Source organism: Fusarium tjaetaba, assembly GCF_013396195.1.
Source record: "Fusarium tjaetaba strain NRRL 66243 chromosome Unknown NRRL66243_c0000282, whole genome shotgun sequence".
Classification (NCBI taxonomy): Eukaryota; Fungi; Ascomycota; class Sordariomycetes; order Hypocreales; family Nectriaceae; genus Fusarium; species Fusarium tjaetaba.
In genome coordinates this window covers 47,030-62,951 of record NW_023501478.1, presented here as the reverse complement: position 1 = coordinate 62,951, position 15,922 = coordinate 47,030, and the positions used below count along the sequence as shown (strand labels likewise).

General features: G+C 50.1%; 9 protein-coding genes across 9 annotated transcripts; 7 read left to right on the top strand and 2 right to left on the bottom strand.

Moving 5' to 3' along the window:
- Positions 1-582, top strand: FTJAE_11535 (uncharacterized protein; the record flags this gene model as incomplete). Its single annotated transcript, XM_037344487.1, has 1 exon — positions 46-582. A coding segment is annotated over one exon (537 nt), but the record flags the coding sequence as incomplete, so codon positions are not given.
- A 1,034-nt stretch (positions 583-1,616) lies between these two features.
- Positions 1,617-2,687, top strand: FTJAE_11534 (uncharacterized protein; the record flags this gene model as incomplete). Its single annotated transcript, XM_037344486.1, has 2 exons — positions 1,617-2,252; positions 2,307-2,687. 2 exons carry the CDS (start codon positions 1,617-1,619, stop codon positions 2,685-2,687), a joined length of 1,017 nt encoding a protein of 338 aa, XP_037201444.1.
- A 1,093-nt stretch (positions 2,688-3,780) lies between these two features.
- Positions 3,781-5,170, bottom strand: FTJAE_11533 (uncharacterized protein; the record flags this gene model as incomplete). The annotated part of the gene is made up of 2 exons (XM_037344485.1): positions 3,781-4,138; positions 4,191-5,170. 2 exons carry the CDS (start codon positions 5,168-5,170, stop codon positions 3,781-3,783), a joined length of 1,338 nt encoding a protein of 445 aa, XP_037201443.1.
- A 161-nt stretch (positions 5,171-5,331) lies between these two features.
- Positions 5,332-6,536, top strand: FTJAE_11532 (uncharacterized protein; the record flags this gene model as incomplete). The annotated part of the gene is made up of 3 exons (XM_037344484.1): positions 5,332-5,601; positions 5,652-6,226; positions 6,275-6,536. 3 exons carry the CDS (start codon positions 5,332-5,334, stop codon positions 6,534-6,536), a joined length of 1,107 nt encoding a protein of 368 aa, XP_037201442.1.
- Positions 6,537-6,873: 337 nt separating this feature from the next.
- Positions 6,874-10,461, bottom strand: FTJAE_11531 (glucan 1 3-beta-glucosidase; the record flags this gene model as incomplete). Its single annotated transcript, XM_037344483.1, has 4 exons — positions 6,874-8,384; positions 8,437-9,531; positions 9,590-10,343; positions 10,399-10,461. The coding sequence occupies 4 exons, from the start codon at positions 10,459-10,461 to the stop codon at positions 6,874-6,876; spliced, it is 3,423 nt and encodes a 1,140-aa protein (XP_037201441.1).
- A 130-nt stretch (positions 10,462-10,591) lies between these two features.
- On the top strand, positions 10,592-11,386 carry FTJAE_11530 (chitinase; the record flags this gene model as incomplete). Its single annotated transcript, XM_037344482.1, has 1 exon — positions 10,592-11,386. The coding sequence occupies one exon, from the start codon at positions 10,592-10,594 to the stop codon at positions 11,384-11,386; it is 795 nt and encodes a 264-aa protein (XP_037201440.1).
- A 63-nt stretch (positions 11,387-11,449) lies between these two features.
- FTJAE_11529 (chitinase) lies at positions 11,450-12,631 on the top strand (the record flags this gene model as incomplete). Its single annotated transcript, XM_037344480.1, has 4 exons — positions 11,450-11,594; positions 11,653-11,957; positions 12,025-12,126; positions 12,188-12,631. 4 exons carry the CDS (start codon positions 11,450-11,452, stop codon positions 12,629-12,631), a joined length of 996 nt encoding a protein of 331 aa, XP_037201439.1.
- Positions 12,632-13,103: 472 nt separating this feature from the next.
- Positions 13,104-14,337, top strand: FTJAE_11528 (uncharacterized protein; the record flags this gene model as incomplete). Its single annotated transcript, XM_037344479.1, has 2 exons — positions 13,104-13,900; positions 13,953-14,337. The coding sequence occupies 2 exons, from the start codon at positions 13,104-13,106 to the stop codon at positions 14,335-14,337; spliced, it is 1,182 nt and encodes a 393-aa protein (XP_037201438.1).
- Positions 14,338-14,873: 536 nt separating this feature from the next.
- Positions 14,874-15,177, top strand: FTJAE_11527 (uncharacterized protein; the record flags this gene model as incomplete). The annotated part of the gene is made up of 2 exons (XM_037344478.1): positions 14,874-14,876; positions 14,932-15,177. 2 exons carry the CDS (start codon positions 14,874-14,876, stop codon positions 15,175-15,177), a joined length of 249 nt encoding a protein of 82 aa, XP_037201437.1.
- Positions 15,178-15,922: the final 745 nt, after the last annotated feature.

The following is a 15,922-nucleotide window of genomic DNA, read 5'->3' as shown; positions in this document are numbered from 1 at the left end:
AGACCCAGACGGGACGCACCACGAATCAATTATAACGTTCACGAGTCTGAGGATGAGGACCCCGCCATCAGCAAACACTACTTAGTGGGAAAGTACGGCACCAATCTTGGAGAGATTTGGGCGGCTCTAGCTACTGTTACTGCCTACAAGCATAAGGCAGCTGAACCTACCAGTACCAACACGACAAGCTTGAGCAACCAGGGCTCCCCCCCGCCCCCTCGCAAGAGACCCAGACGGGACGCGCCACCAGTCAATTACAACGTCCACGACTCTGATGAGTCTGCCTCAAGCAACGGTCACGAAAGCAACCAAGGGGCCGAATATATGGAACAAGTAGCGACCAAAGACCTCCCGCCTGATGAAGATAGCGTTGTGCTTCTCATCACGCGCGTTTTAAACCTCCTCAGGTACTGTACCCAGCCGTTCGGGTCCCAGCCAGTTGTCGACTTCCGCACTGAACGCCAAACAATGAGACTTGCGATTCCCGGTGTTGACGGACCCATTGTGGCCATTGACGATGGCGGTCTGACTCCGGCTCAAGCCGCGAAGGTAGCCAAGCCAGCGAGTTTATGGAACAAGTGACAGCAAGAAAACGTGAGACCTTTACCCTAACGGACGAAGAGACTTGACTAAATTACCATAAACTTAGGGCGCGTTTTGACGAGTTTAGACTAACAATCTTCCTAAGCTTAGACGATTTACTCACCCAAGACCAGGATGTCAGCTAGAAACTTCGAAACCGTCACATCTGCAAGTGCGCTTGACAGCAAGATGAAGACAGAGCGAAGAAACAATGGAGCGCTTTCCGTCGAAGATCTCAAAGCTTCTGGCCACAACTGGGGCCGTCACCAGCTGTTGACCTGTCGGGTCACCGTCTCGGCGACAGCACAAAATGTGCTCCCACATACGAAAAGCACATACTGCGTACTGAAGGCTTCGAAGCCTAAGAAATCAAGGACTTTCTTGACGGATCTGACCTTGTCTTGATGCATCGTAGCACTCACTTCCCGATTTCCGAGTATGGCTTTTCTCTCGGTGAGATATGGGCTGTTCTGGCAACCGTCAATAACTGCCCTCGTCCGTGTGTAGCTGTTGGTAATGAGGGGACCCAGAAGGAAAAAGAGTTGGACGAAATACGTTCCGCCCAGAGCATGTCTACCCAGTCAGCTTCTAAATCTCATCAAGCAATCCTATAACCATGGTGACTCGCCGGGCCGCGGTGGATCTGGTCCTAAGCTACGCCGCCCACAACTTGGTTCGCCGTGATGCAGTGAGGTAGATAAGTACAGCGGCTTCTCATTCCATGGCTCCCGTCAGCCTCGGGGTCAGAGGAAAAGTTAGTTCCGCTCCGCCCCCGCCGAACTTATGACGCGGGTTATCTTTGTGGTTAACTGCCGCCTATAAGGTTAAGCTTTAGGCTGTGAACATAGGCAACGAATAAGAACACAATATTGGTTTCCCGATCAGCTTTTATCCAGAACTTTTCACGATGACTAATAAATCCTATCACAAGCCCTGAGGAAGAGACCAAGAGGCATCCTCAGTCGGAAGTGCCAAACAAAAACATTATCGTCAACAACATTGGTTCATTCCGCTTTCATTGATGCGCGCGCGCGATGGACCAACAGACACCCATAACAAAGTCTCTGCATAGACTTTGCGTCGAGAACCCGCGCTTCCTTGTTCACCCTCTTTGCTGGACCTCAGAGCACCTTCGAGTCCTGCACTGCCATTTCAAGCACCTCGACTCCTCTAGTGCACCTCCGCCATTCCCACTACCGCCAGCACCTCCGCCCGCCAGCCATGGTGGACCAGACCTCACAGAGGATCTTATCCACTCGATGTTGAATGGCCCATATACCGACACCAAGTTCGCCTCCTTCACCTTGCTAATGTATCCTCTTGGCGTGATCCCCTTCCGACGTGAAACTCCCTTCTTCTACAACCAACTCCAGGTCCATACCCCCAAGTGCGAGGTTTACAGAACGGACAACGTACAAAAACTTGAGCAGCAGCCGATCATTGGATACTTTCAATACGATGAACTCATCAAGGAGCGAGAACGAGCCCTCGTGCCTAGAAGCCATCCCGTTCCTGGCGCCTCGAATCTTCCCGTTGAGAGACTCTCCCAGCGCCGATTGCACGACTTGACTCCCGCGCGGTGGTTTGAGGACCCGTACTTGGTCTGCGTTCTACTCTCCCTTGCTCAGCTACAACGGCAGAAGCGGAAGAGCATGACAGAAGCCTTTTTTGTACGCCAGACCCCATCCCCACGTTATTCTTTCCACTAACAATCAATCCCCCAGGTCCGATTGTTCGTAACCAACGCCTCCGACACGACGCACGCGCACATCTTCCAAGCCGACATCCCCTTCCAAATCCTCCAGGCGCTCGACAACCCAACCGAAGACATGGACAACCTAGTCTGGCCGGCAATACAACACATCGAAGTCCTATTCGAACCGCACGCAAGTTTCTCAGAGCGAGTCGCAGGACAACTGCTCGCTGGTCTCCAGACACGGGCGCCGGAGGAGACACCGCGCGGAGAGAAGCGCAAGCGCGATGAGATGGATACCAAGGAGGAGACAAAGAGTGTCAAGGCCTGGCAGGATGCTTATGTCAAGGCGTGGAATGATGGCATATGCCGCTGGATAATGGCTGATGGAGCGGAGACCCACGGTGATTGACCTTGGTATTCTCACATAGCTTTCTGGACAACTCTCCGACAGCCAATACAACCGCCGGTGTTGCTTACGAATGATGACACAGCCCGACCGACACAGAGCCAGGCACTACGAACACACCAGAGCATGGAAACATAATCTGTATATGGCAGCAGTATGTTCATCACCCCACAGATCACATACGTATCCAAACTGACCAATCTGCAGGCACATGCAACGCATCCATTCATATCACCACTCAGTCTACATTGCTACATATCCTCATCCGCAACCAGAACTCCGCCATCTCATGCAATGCGCGTCATTGTGGGCTTGACGGGAATATTTGTAGTAGCACATTGATAGGGACTAGTAATCTGCATGCATATCATGCTACGCCCAAATTGACATGAGATGATCGCACGCTCACTGAGTTGATATTTCGTGACGTAAAGCAGTGGTGATTTGTGCTCCATCCAGCGAAGGACGCACCCAACTACGCCACTGGTTTGGCCCTGTTGTTCACAGAATCCACCTTGAAAAAGACAGTGTCTCAACCCAGCACCAGAAGGTCGTTTTCAGTGTCAACAAGCACCAGTGTCGTGGCATGTCTTGACCTTTACTATCCCGTTCCGACCAAGCATGTTATGCTCACCATTCTACCCTCAAGATCACAGTGTATGGCATTGTCCAGGCCGAGGATCAGCTGAGTCTCCAATCTCGAAGTCTTGGTGCATTTTCTGCAAGCCAGCATCGGACGTGGATCTTTGTTGGAGCTGACCATGGAGAAGCTTGGGAGGCAATACACCAAGTTCATTTGCATGGTTCTTCTGTACAAGGGGCCATCGTAACACTGGGAAGCTCAGTTAGTCGTTCCAGTGAGTTCTTTGGCTTTCTGCTGTATTGAAACCGTATCATTCAGTGTGCAAGAGATGAGAAAGCTCGAGGCCTTGATCTCTGGCCTGGTTTATTCCCCACAGAGTGCAGTCTCTGGAGCTCTGTGCGGAAGTGAATTATTCACGTGACGACTCGTGAAGTTCGTGCATGGCATGTTCATGTCTACAAAAGCCACCCATTTATCTCGGTCATGCTATTGTTGACAGGTGTAGACCGTGTATCATACATACGGCTCATGATCCCAATCCTCCATCTCCTTCGAATAGCAGATCCATAGCTTATCCTCATGCATTTGTGCCTTAAGCCACATGTCTCGCAAGCTAACGCCCTCCCACCGCGCAGCATAGAACCATGCGTTAATGGAGTAGACAGCTACTTTAACTCGGCCGTAATACTTTTCGCCGTTACTACAGACGGTCTCTTCGGTAGAGTTGTCCCAATCTGCATCATATGCCCAAACCCAATACGGATCAAGCTCCTCATTTCCAGATTCGGGAGCCAATTCATTGGGGATCACAATGAAGGTGTTGGGCAGAATACCCGGCGATGATAAAGACTGCCTATATTCTTGGAAGTGTCTACTTGATCATTAGCGTCCATCTGAAATATCAATGAGGCAACGTAACTTACCGTCGGAAGCCACGATCCTCATCCAAGCCTCCCTTCGAAGTTACAGGAGCCCACACCTCAGTTTGGAGGGTCATCAGGTCATCCCGTTTTCCCTGGCAATGGATACCGAAGTAGGTTGCTCGTCTGACGTCCCTGGCTAAGGACGGCTGCGAGGTGTTGTTGACCATATCCAAGAGTGAACTCCACTTACGCCCGTGTGGATGTTTGACCTCTTTCGTCTTGTAGTACACGAATCCCCAGGGCTGCTGAGCCCGAAAAATATCCTGTATCCAAGCTGGAGGCGTATGTGACGCTCGTTTCCAGGTAGCACGAACCGTTTTCTCAAGATCCTCGAGTGGCTGTGCTTTTTCCTCATCTGAAAGTCGATCAATTTCTGAGAGCATCCATTTCGCGTTCCTGCGTGCCAGCTTGACCACATCATTGCGTATATCCTCTCTAGCTCGCGCCGCAGGGGTTTCAAGCTGTTCTTCCCGGAGACGGCTCTCATAAAGTTCTTGCAGCGAACAACTATTATCCCTATCGATATAGTACAAGTCGCAGTAGACTAGCTTCCACGCATCGATTGGTATGGCGAAGTAAGAAGCCCGGTCAAAGTTGGCAATCGCTTCAAATAAACCCTCTCCATTATATATATGTGCGCCCATGATGCGTTTTACCATTTTCGTCTCATCCGGTATATAAGAAGTTCTTCCAAGGAGCGCGTTTTGCAAGAGGACACTACCATGAAACTCGGAGGGGTTGCTCAGCGCCATCTCAACAAGGTCCCTGCCAGCTAACTCCTCTTGTAGCCTCTGATTCAGCTTTTCGCGCTCAACAATACTCGCGACCCTGGAACGCTCAGATCGAGGAAGATGGAGTAGACGTTCATGGCGCTCAAGAGGATCAAGACCCAACAGGCTTTTATAGAGCTCTAAGTTAGGATCCATGGGGAGGGTGAACAATGGGAGTGCTTCTTTGGGTACGATGAGGTAGTCAAACATGAGGCGATCAATTTTATTCAGTTGACCTTGCCCCACTACGTGGATCCAAGGCTAAGCTTGCCCCAGTCCTGGGGCTAAACTCAGACAAGAAGAAAAACGCAGCCTGAAACCCCTCATAATCATCGTTAAGTTGTCTTTCACGCCTCAACGTGGCCGCGATTATGGACCCAAACCTCGAGCTTTACAGGAGTGTATTACATCTTGGGCCCAAAGATCACCGCCAACGCATACAACATCTCCCGAGAGAAGAGTTGATCAGAGTCAAGACTCTAGTTGAAAGGGAGCGATGGACCCGACGTCTTGAGGAAGCGGTCGCAGGTCGGGATCTTGTTGAGCTGGCTCTTACTAATCCTCTGGAGCTTGAGAAGAACCCACCTCTCCAAAAGGCCCTACTTGGACGAGCCTGCTATCCTGATGACGAGAACAACATGGTGAGGAGAATTACGAAAGGTCTGAGCAGGCATGGCGAGGCTCTGATCAGCACTGTCGCAAGCTTGACAGTAGTTCATATCCTGCTATGACGAAGGACGCTTGGGTCTTGGTCTATTGTGACTTGTTTTATATCAATGGTAGCAATATGACGTTGGATGAAGTGTACATGTCACGGCTTCAAGAAGAAGAGCTGCAGACCCGAAGTGAGAAGGCCAAAGAGGTCGCTCGACACAACGAAATGAAACTGGCTCGCAGGAATGCTAAGTGGATGATTCCTGCCCTCGAGCGACTCTCTGATGATGAATTGTCTCAGTCAAAGTACGACTTCAGCGACACCTTACATGAGATCTGGAAGAAGGTATCCCACCGGCCACCAACCTGGGTTCAGCATATACTCGATGCACAACAGCCGTGGGGGCTTACCTATTACAAAACAAAAGAAGTCGAAGAGATGTATGGCCATACATGGGAAGACACGTGGATCCTGATCATTGATATACCTCAGCTATCATGGCCGAGTATTCATCGTCAAGGGAGGGCGGATGAGCTTATGGCGTTGAAAACAGAAGATTGGGCTCCTATGCCGACGTATGAAGGCTTTAACGAAGAAGATGCCTTTCGCAAGTAAGTGGAGCGGAGCAGTAAGATGATAATCGTACTGATTATGCACAGACATTTCCGTGAGCACAGAAAATCTCTCTCGTCCCCTGGGATCTTGCAGCATACATTTATCGTCATTCCAATGGAGCTCATTCCTAATGATCCCGACGATGAAGAGTTGGATCCCTGTTGGGTCTGGGCATATGATGCAGATTGGGATAGGGACTCAGAAGAAACTATATATAGCGGCGAGAAATACCAAGGCCGCGTTAAAGTACCTATTGTTGCACTGGGAGGTTGGTTCTATGCCGCGCGTTGGGAGGGCGGGTCGTAGGTCTTCGAGATATGTGGCTCAAGGCGCAGAGACACCCGGACCATTTGTGGATTTGCGATTCGAAGGAACTGGAGGAGTGGGATCATAAGCCATATGTATAATGTTGTGCCGGGTCAGAGGTGGCAACGTTTAATACAAGAGACTTTTATCAACAGTTGAGCACGCTTAAGGAATGTAGCAAGCTGAGTTAGTGCTACAAGTATGAGCCTTGGATAGGTATTGTGTAAGGGCACTTGTCTTGAATGCATTCATAACTGCCAAGTCTCATAGCATGTGACAAGGTAAGAGGGACGACACTAGGAGCCAAGCAGTACGAAAGAAAGAAGTATTAATGTTCTTAGCTAGCTATGACATTCTTGTTCTTGGTTGTAAAGATCTCAGCCACTCCCTTTCCACCACAGTTGTCTCCAAGCTGACCACTACATGCTACATTGCATTCCTCCATACTAGTCGTCTTAGCTCCCGGTGTCATTTCCCTACCGCAAGTGCAGAGCTTGCCTTCCCAGACAGCAAAGAAGTCAGATTTCTTAGTCACAGTGCACAGACTTGCGCACGCATCGACAGACATCTCATCGGGAGACTCTATAGTGTCGCCACCTGTGGTACCACGTATGGCTTGCTTGCTCCACGAGTAGCAACCAAGACTCTCGTACTGAATACGTAGCATATCTTGATCGCCAAACACTTCGATAGCATCCTTTCCTCCGCAGACGTTTGTGGTGTTACCGTTACAGTGCATGTTGCATTTGGAATCGTCAATGATCTGACTATCCATACGAAGCTGATTGTCGCAGAAGCACGAGTCGCCGTTCTGGATTCCCCAGACGTCCCAGCCCCGTTGCAAACAGAAGGACTGACAAGCTACGATGGACATGGGCTTGACGTGCTGCGCGTCGGCTAGAGTCAGGACAGAGCGATTCGTCGTGTCCGCCTCGCGGGCAAAGCAACCAAAGCGTGTATACGGAGGAATGGGCTTGAGCGTTTGTGTCAAGACTTCCTTGGTTGGGCCGACACAGTAGGTTCGCCCTGGAACTAGATCCGTGGTACAGCTGCCTTCCGAAACAGAAGGATTGGACTGTATGAAGAGAGGAAGACTGATGTGATACTGGACAAGCACTCGAGCGCAGTCATCGCCCTTTTCGACTTTATACCATCGCCCACAGGCTTTGGTCGTATTGGTAGCGAGAGTAGCACCGCTGGGAGGAGGGATAGCCTTGTCAGCGTACTCAGAGTATGCAGGGTCTGAATTAGTGGTGTTGACTTCACGATCATACTCTCCGCCGGGCGGTGTAGTGCAGATGACTCTGCCGAGAACAATTGTGGCGGACTGGAGATTCCCGCAAAGCTCATGGATCCAGGGGTTCAGGAGGCGGATATCATCTTGCTGAATGCCTGCAAAATAAGCGACCGACATACACGTGTCCTTCTCCTGCAGCTTGTATGTTTTACACTGGAGCGGCATGCAAATCGACACACCCTCCACCATGTCAGCGCAATCGAGGATATCTGGGTTACCGATGAAGATTGCCGCAGAAGAGACGCTATACTTGAGTGCTAGAGAGTCACAGGTGTCTCCAGCTTTGGTCGTGTACGTGACGCCAGAAAGACAAAATCTTGGCTCAGAAGGTTCGAATGGAAAAGGAGAATCTTTGGGGGTAGTGGGTACGTTGGACAGGGAGCATCGCTTGACTGCTTTCTTGAGAGCATCCTCATAGAAAAGGTCCCTGTTGTAGTAGGAGAAGGGACTGGCTTGCATCATCTTGAGCCGGCCAACGTAGCAGTCCGAACATAGTTCGTTGGTTGGCATCTTGTCGATGGACTCAGAGAGAGTGAAGTTGTAGATGATATCTGTAGCATGTTAGGACAGTGACAGATAAACCGAGTTGTTGGAAATACTTACCGTTGCAGTACTTTCCAGTCTTCTTGTCTGTTTGACAAGTCTCGTTGATACCCTGTGAGACGAAAGATCCCAAGACACCTGCAGCAGCACCATTATGCCATGTTGCATTACCGCAGTAGGTGTCAACAGCTGATCGCCAGTCCGAGATGGAGCGTGCACAGCCCTCGTCGCAAACAGACTCGATATCAACATCCCTTGGGAGAATTCCATGATATGAAGGTAATGTCCATTCTTCTGTATGGTTGTCGCATCGGACAAGAGCAGTAAGCGCATTCTGACAGGCCTCAGGGAATCTGTCAATGTCAAGCGCGTTCTCGGTGTGAATCCTATAGCCCGCGAAGTTGCGCTGTCCAGTGATGTTCTTCGAACCCCCAAGCCAAGCCAGGATCGAAGAAGCAAACCCGTTTCTGTTTGGCTTGCCCAGCGTGGGAACCCCGTTGAGAGGGCTGACCATCTGGATACTGCCGAGCGTGACGAGATTCTGAACCCAGACATCATAGCTCTGCTCTGTGTAGAAGATCTTGTCCTGGCAGTCGTGCCTCCCAGAGTTGAGACACGTCTGATCGTAACGGTTAAAGAAGGAGTAAAGACCGGCACTCAGAACGTGCACTGCCGACGAGTCGATGATACGTAAAGCCCAGGCCATAGCGCAAGACTTGGAGGTCTTGGTGCAGTTGTGGAACTCAGGATCATTGAGGAAAGCACCTGGCTTAAAAGGTGCTGGGGCTTCTGGAAAAGACTGGAAGTAGGGAGTTTCGGTCTGGATAAGACCCATGACGACGTTTTGAGCACCAGATAGTTGGTATTGGTACAGCACGCAGTGTTCAACTGATGTACCCCAGAGCCATGTCGGGCCCTTACTCTCGATGAGCATGCCTCGACCAACGTAGATGTCAACTTGGGTCTGGTCAGCAGTGTCGAAGTCGTGATCTGCAGTCCACATCCAGACGTTCTCGAAGTAACCGGAAGAGTCGGTGGTCAGGTGAAGCATAAGGGACGCGGCGACGCAGTTCGGATTGACCTTGCCAGATAGCTTGGGACAGTCCTTGACGGTGAGATCTGTACCCGCGGCGCCTCCAACTCTGAAGTGGGTATCTAGAACGAAGTATTAGTCAAGATGATCGAGAACTCCATCGTGAGAAAGGAAACATACCCCATAGACCAGCCGAGCCTTGGCCAGACTCGTGTACATTCCACTCCATCATGATGGCACCGGCCGTAGCTCCCTTAACAGTCATCATCATGTTTTGGATCTCAACAACACCAACTTGGCCTGGAAGACCAACACGAACTGCAACGCGAGGCTTAAGGGGGTCTGCAAACTTGGTCCCAGTAGCCATGATCTGAGGCCAAGCCTGCCCGATAACTCGCGAACCAACAGGAATTTCAACAGTGTCTGTGATGATATATACACCAAATGGAACATATACAATCGCAGACATGTTGGCGGCAGCCGAAAAGAGGTGTTTCAGAACAGCCGTGTCATCTGTCTTGCCGTCACCCTTGGCACCGTACGCCTTCGCATCAAGGATCTGACTGAAGCCCAGGTCATCATACTTTGGACGGCGACGAGTGAAGAACTGCCTTCGTCCGCCAGTGACCAGGGAATCGTTTCTCACTGGGCTGTCGAGATTGGCGCCATTGTGGAAGGCCGTCGTTCCGTTGGCGCTGGTGACCCTACCGAAACCCCAAGTATCGACGTTGACTGTTCCCTTACCGCCCCGAAGAAGAACCTGGCTCTTGAAAGTGTCTTGGACGATGGTGTCAACGTTGTAGAAGCCCGAATTACTGAGTAGCAAAGCGGTGGAGTTGTCGGACATGACAGAGGTTGACACTGCGACCTTGACGTAGTGGAAGCGTAGGTCGGTTAGGTGAAGGGAGCCGATGCCTTGGCCAGTACTCATAGGCTGGAGACTGTTAGTTTTTGTCTTTCTAAGAGTGAAGGAACAGGTGAGAGTTTACCCCTCCTGCGCCACCAACAATGGTCAGACCAGTGTTGCAGTTGTCAACGACAATGTTCTGCATGGTCCATCCCCAATCCCAGTGGATCTGTATAGCCGTCTCGGCCTCTTCGAAGTAAAGGCCATTTTGCGAAAACACAAGAGACGAGACCAAGCCGCACTTCACGAATTGCATATGCTCGGACGACTACTACATGGGCCGCAATGATACTGTCACGACGGGTACATGCAACAGTAATTGTCCTAAAGGCATGGTCAAGGTGACTCTGCAATCCGAGAATAACAACTGCAACAAGGGTACTTCGGCCTACTGTTGCGACATCACAGCCTCTTACGATTTCACTGATATCAAAGATGATGATCTTGAGGTGTCGTTCAAGGAATGGGCTAAGGAACCGACATGTCCCAATCTGGGTCCTCTCGCCGGGGAGAAGTTCTCATCGCGCTCCATGGATAACGTGGCTTTTGATGTTGGTGAGCAATTGTCTGAACTGGTCGAGCGCGACGATGCTCTTGTGGCCGTACCTTCTGCAATTACCATTGTACTGGCATTCCAGAGGATTATGACATCTCCACCAGGCTCTCGCAACACCAGGGATCTCCAGGACCTGGTCAAAACGTATATCACCCCGAAGTGGGCACATATCACTGTGGCCTATATCGCGGGACTGTTGTGGGAGATCAGAGACGATGTCAAGACGACACTGATAGCAGCCTGGAACTTCATCTGCAATATTGATGCAGAGGAGAAAGAAGCAAAACGGGTTGCAAACCTCCCATCTAGCCACAGGTTCTGTCACATACCGTCACTCAACACTTACGATCCAGGATCATTGGAAGATCCTCGCGGCAAGTCAATTGCCACGGAGATATTTAGTCCTATTGGCCCTATTGGCGGTCCTGGTGACTTGAAGTTTCCGTTCAACGAGATGAAATGGTCAACAGAATGGGTGAAGGACGACGCGCTTGAGAAGAGGGCGAAAACATAATGTTCTCCGCGTCCTTTCACAGTTGAATGCCGAGGTGGGAGCCCCAAATGGGTCATAAAATCCATGTCATATCCTAGTGGAGATAATGGAGATCACTTGGCAGAGAAAAACGGCGACGACAAGAAGTATTATGTCGACAACCTGGGTAGTTGTGTTTCTGCTATCGTGATGGACAACGGCCATAATAAGGATGGGAACAAATATATTTGTGAGTAACAACAGCTCGACCCCCGCCTCATTTCTTTTACCTTACTGACTGCAAACAGCTGAGCACATTTTGGAACTTCAGTCGGTGCCCATGTTTATGGAATACACGATGGGCGTCCAAAAGAGACTGCAAACCAAACTCAGCCGTTCTCGTCTTCCCATCAATGCCCCATTCAACCCAGATTCCTCGAGGCTTCTTCCTTGCGCCTTCTGGGTCAATGATTTCCAGTATGGTTTCGCAGAGTGGGACAAAAAATATGGGAAGACTACCCCAACGGCCGCCTTATTCACATTGCTCGGCTCAACAAAGAACAGTGGGCATATGGTAAATACCGAATCCAAGTTCAACGGGAAGAAAGGCGCGGTATGTTTCCCTTTCCGCTCTTCTACCTGGCCGCTGCCTATGTCACATTCTCTCTAATCATCACTAGCTTTGGGAATTTAAAGAGCCTGTCGGGGCGTCGACCTGGAATGATCTATATGCTGCCGTGGACGACACGACAGTCTTACACGCTTTTGAGCAGTTGATACTGGTATGTAGAGTTCCCCGTCTATCGCAGAGTTCGACAGGTTTCATACTAATGATCTCACCAGGTTGAACAAGTCTTTCCTTATCTCGCAAAGCCAGGGATACAGGATAAGCTCCTCGGTGCCCATCAAGATGTGATTGCTTTTCTGGACGAGTACGAGGAGCTGTATCGAAAACAACATCCCACGACTGCTCATATAGGTCTTTCGGACATGTGGCGTAACTTCATGACCGAATTGCTTGCTAAGATGAAGGAATGGGCTGAAGCATGGCTTGAGTATCGAATAGACATAATGGTGCCCGCCTGGACGGCTGAGCACGCACGAAGGGAGGCGGTGGCGCGAGCATACACAGCGGCGGGTAATCCACTCGCTGCGGCCGCGGAAGTGGCCGCCAAGGCAGCATTAAAATCCCGTACGGATGCCGAGAAGCACTTGCTGCAATACTCTAGTTTTGTTGCAACCTTCGACCACAACCTCTTTCAGACAACACCCGACCGAGATGCTTAGAATTCGTTAAGCAAATATATAGAGATCATAGCATTGCAAAAGTGGAGGGAGCGTGAAAATGACGAAAATTCGATCAATAGAGTCATTGACCTTTTTTTATGCATTGATTGGCCCACATCTACACTCCCTACAGTGGAGTTTAGTTGTTCGCTACCTAATAAAAGGAAAAAACGTACTCGCGTAATTCCCTCACAATTTTTAGCCCCTCCCTCCACAACCAAGCCTCATCATCACCAGTCCGACTTGACTCACCGACCTCACGATGGACCCAAATTTGGAGCTCTATAGGAGTGCCTTAGATCTGCCGCTATCGGAGCGAAAAGAACGCTTGCGGCATCTTTCACAGGCGGAACGGGCGAGGGTTTGGATGATTGTCGACAGGGAGAAAAAGCTGCAGAGCCTGGAAGAGCTCATCGCAGGGCGGGATCTCGTTCAGGTCGCCTTAAATAACCCGTCAGAGATCATATCAAATATGCGATTGGAATATACCCTCCTTGGCCGAAGCATTTACCCCTATGACGAGAATATGATGGTCAAACGCGTCACCAACGACGTTGCAGGAACCAGTCAGAGCTTCATCGACTATGTTGCGGATTTCGATCAAGGTGCTCGGCCTCTCCCCCTGGATGCCTGGAAGTTAGTCTACTGCGACTTGTATTTTGTCGATGGGGGCAGTGCTACACTACAGGAGATCTACGAGGCACGTCTTCGCGAAGAGGAGCTACAAACTCCTGCCGCCCGAGCCAGAGACCTTGTACGGAATAATTCGCTCAAGAAAGCTCGGAGAAACTCCAAATGGATGATTCCGGCCATCGAAGGCCTTCCGGCTGAGGATCAATGCCAATGGACACTGCAGGACGTTATATCCGTACAAGAACTCCTGAGACAGGGAAAACACGAGGAAGCTATGGGTCCGCTTTCGAGACAGCATGAATATAAGCAGACTCTGGCAAGACTCTGGAAACAGGTGTCTCCTGCGCCACCAGCTTGGATGAAGCATATCCTCGAGACCCGTCAAAAATGGGGGTTTGTCCATTATTTATCCAGACAGGTTAACCAGAAACATGGCTCTAACTGGGAACCACTTTGGAGCGACATTCAATTAACCTGGACGAACACTTATGGCGGGAGAGATATGGCAGATGCAACTTGGATGGCCATCCATTGCCAAGGTGAAGAAAACCGAAAGGTGTTGGAGCCGCTCCTGACTGAGGATTGGCCTACGTTTCGACCTTCGCCAGAATTACCTGAAGACGACGACTTGAGAACGTAAGTTGAACAGTTGAGTCCCTTCGAATAAAAATACTAAATTATGTTGCAGACACTTTAAACAATATGTACGGGAGAAAGACCATCTCCTGTCGCCGGGAATTCTACGAAATACCTTCATCGTGATTCCTATTGAACTGATCCCCAAACCGTCTGAGGATGGCGATTTCACGACGAGCGAGAATCTTGATCCTTACTGGGTTTGGGCATATGATGCCGACTGGGATAGCTCAGATGAAGCAACTGTCGTCGATGGGGAGACGTACCAGGGACGCGTCAAGGTGGCAAAATGGTCAATCAGCTCGTGGTTCTACGCTGCTCGGTGGGAGGGAGTGAGTCTTCGGGATATGTGGCTCAAGGCGCAGAAGCACCCAGAAAAGTTGTGGATCTGTTATATCAAGAACCTGGAGGAATGGGATCACGAGCCATATGTTTAGCTTCGAGCTCGGGAGGACCGGATCTTGATCATGCTTAAGCTATTACTTGGGCAGTGAGCTGGGCATAGCTAAGCACTCGCAGATTCTGGCACAATACGGTGGTTGAAACCCTCGTAATGCTACTTACGTGGCTTGGGAAAGCTATTTCTATAAAATAATATCTTTTCAGGGAATTGAAGCAGGTCAAAAAATACCCTAGGGCATATGAGAAAATTCTGGTGTGCTTTGTCGGCATTCCGTTGGTGCAGTCATGATAAAAAGACTGGATTAGTTACAGCAAATGCGCAATCAAATAAAGATTTTTGATTCTGTCTCCTGATAGACCTTAAATTTATTGCTGATCGACGATTCTAGATTCGTCATGCTACGGTTTAACGGAAAAATACCCTGTACTTAATCGATTTGTGAGCCATATCGTTATCAGCCACGTGATCCGTCACGCGCTTCACGTGCGGAGCTGTAACCTTGAAAACTCGGATGAATTCTACTAGCTGCCGCTCTTGACCACTTGCAATAAAGGAGCATCAAGAACCAGGATGGTAAGAAAATCCTTTGTGATGGTGAGGATAGAGTGAAGCTAATCGCAATTAACAGGAGGTTCAACCATTTAACCAGGAAGCCTTCGACGCAGCCGCGATAGAGGAGAGCACTGATGAAATCAAGGGCATCGGTCAAACCATCCACTGGAGGAATTGTGATCGTGGATTCCAAAAGAAATGCCAAGGCGGCGTATGGCTGGGCATGCCTAAGGAGGGAGGGTGGGTGAAGGTCGACCCGGGCTTTTCTGTTTACTTTGTGAGGGGCTCCAAGGGCGAGGTCCGGACGGCGGATGCGGCATAAGCTGCATTGATGAAGAAGTGGGTTTGTGAGGCCTTCACTCGTTGGATCTTATGGTTTTTATCCAAGTTTCAATTCACCCGCGTGAAATATTCAAGAGTAACCACTGATTTCATGGGTTATGATGTCAGTCCCTTGATGTAGGTGGACCTCCAGATGATGCGATGAGAAGCATACAGATTGATCGCAGGGAGATGAGAGGCGTAACGCAACAGTAGGATTTCTGGGAAGCTTTGCGCAGGGACTTGATCCACAAGGAATCGTAATGCAAATGAAGCAACGATGGGAGTCCAACACCTCGAGCACATAGCGTCGACCTTTTGACAGGAGGCGCTGCTCGCAAACCAGGTGCTGGATGATCCCTTGAGGGCTTCTCGCGCTTTTGTTCTACACTTCCAAGGTATTGTTATTGGTACTTGAGACCTTCGCGTTGAGGGAGCGATTGGAGGGGAGGAAGAGCGGAAGGGAGATGTATCAGGAAAGAGGATGACATCTTCGTGGTGTCGTGAGGTCTCTCTGAGGTTTAGATGTGTTTCGGTAGGGGATACTGTTTAAGCATCAGAGGTCAGTCATGTTCGCAGTTGTCAGAAGGAAAAGGAAGACGGCTGGCCCATGTAGAGGTTCCAGTGAACACACTGATTCTTTGTTCAGTATCAGGGTGTTTGTTCTGCAGCTTCTCAGCTGCGAGAGGGCCGGCTTGTTCATTCTTGACATCATCGTGTTCTTACCTCTAGCGACACACCATAAT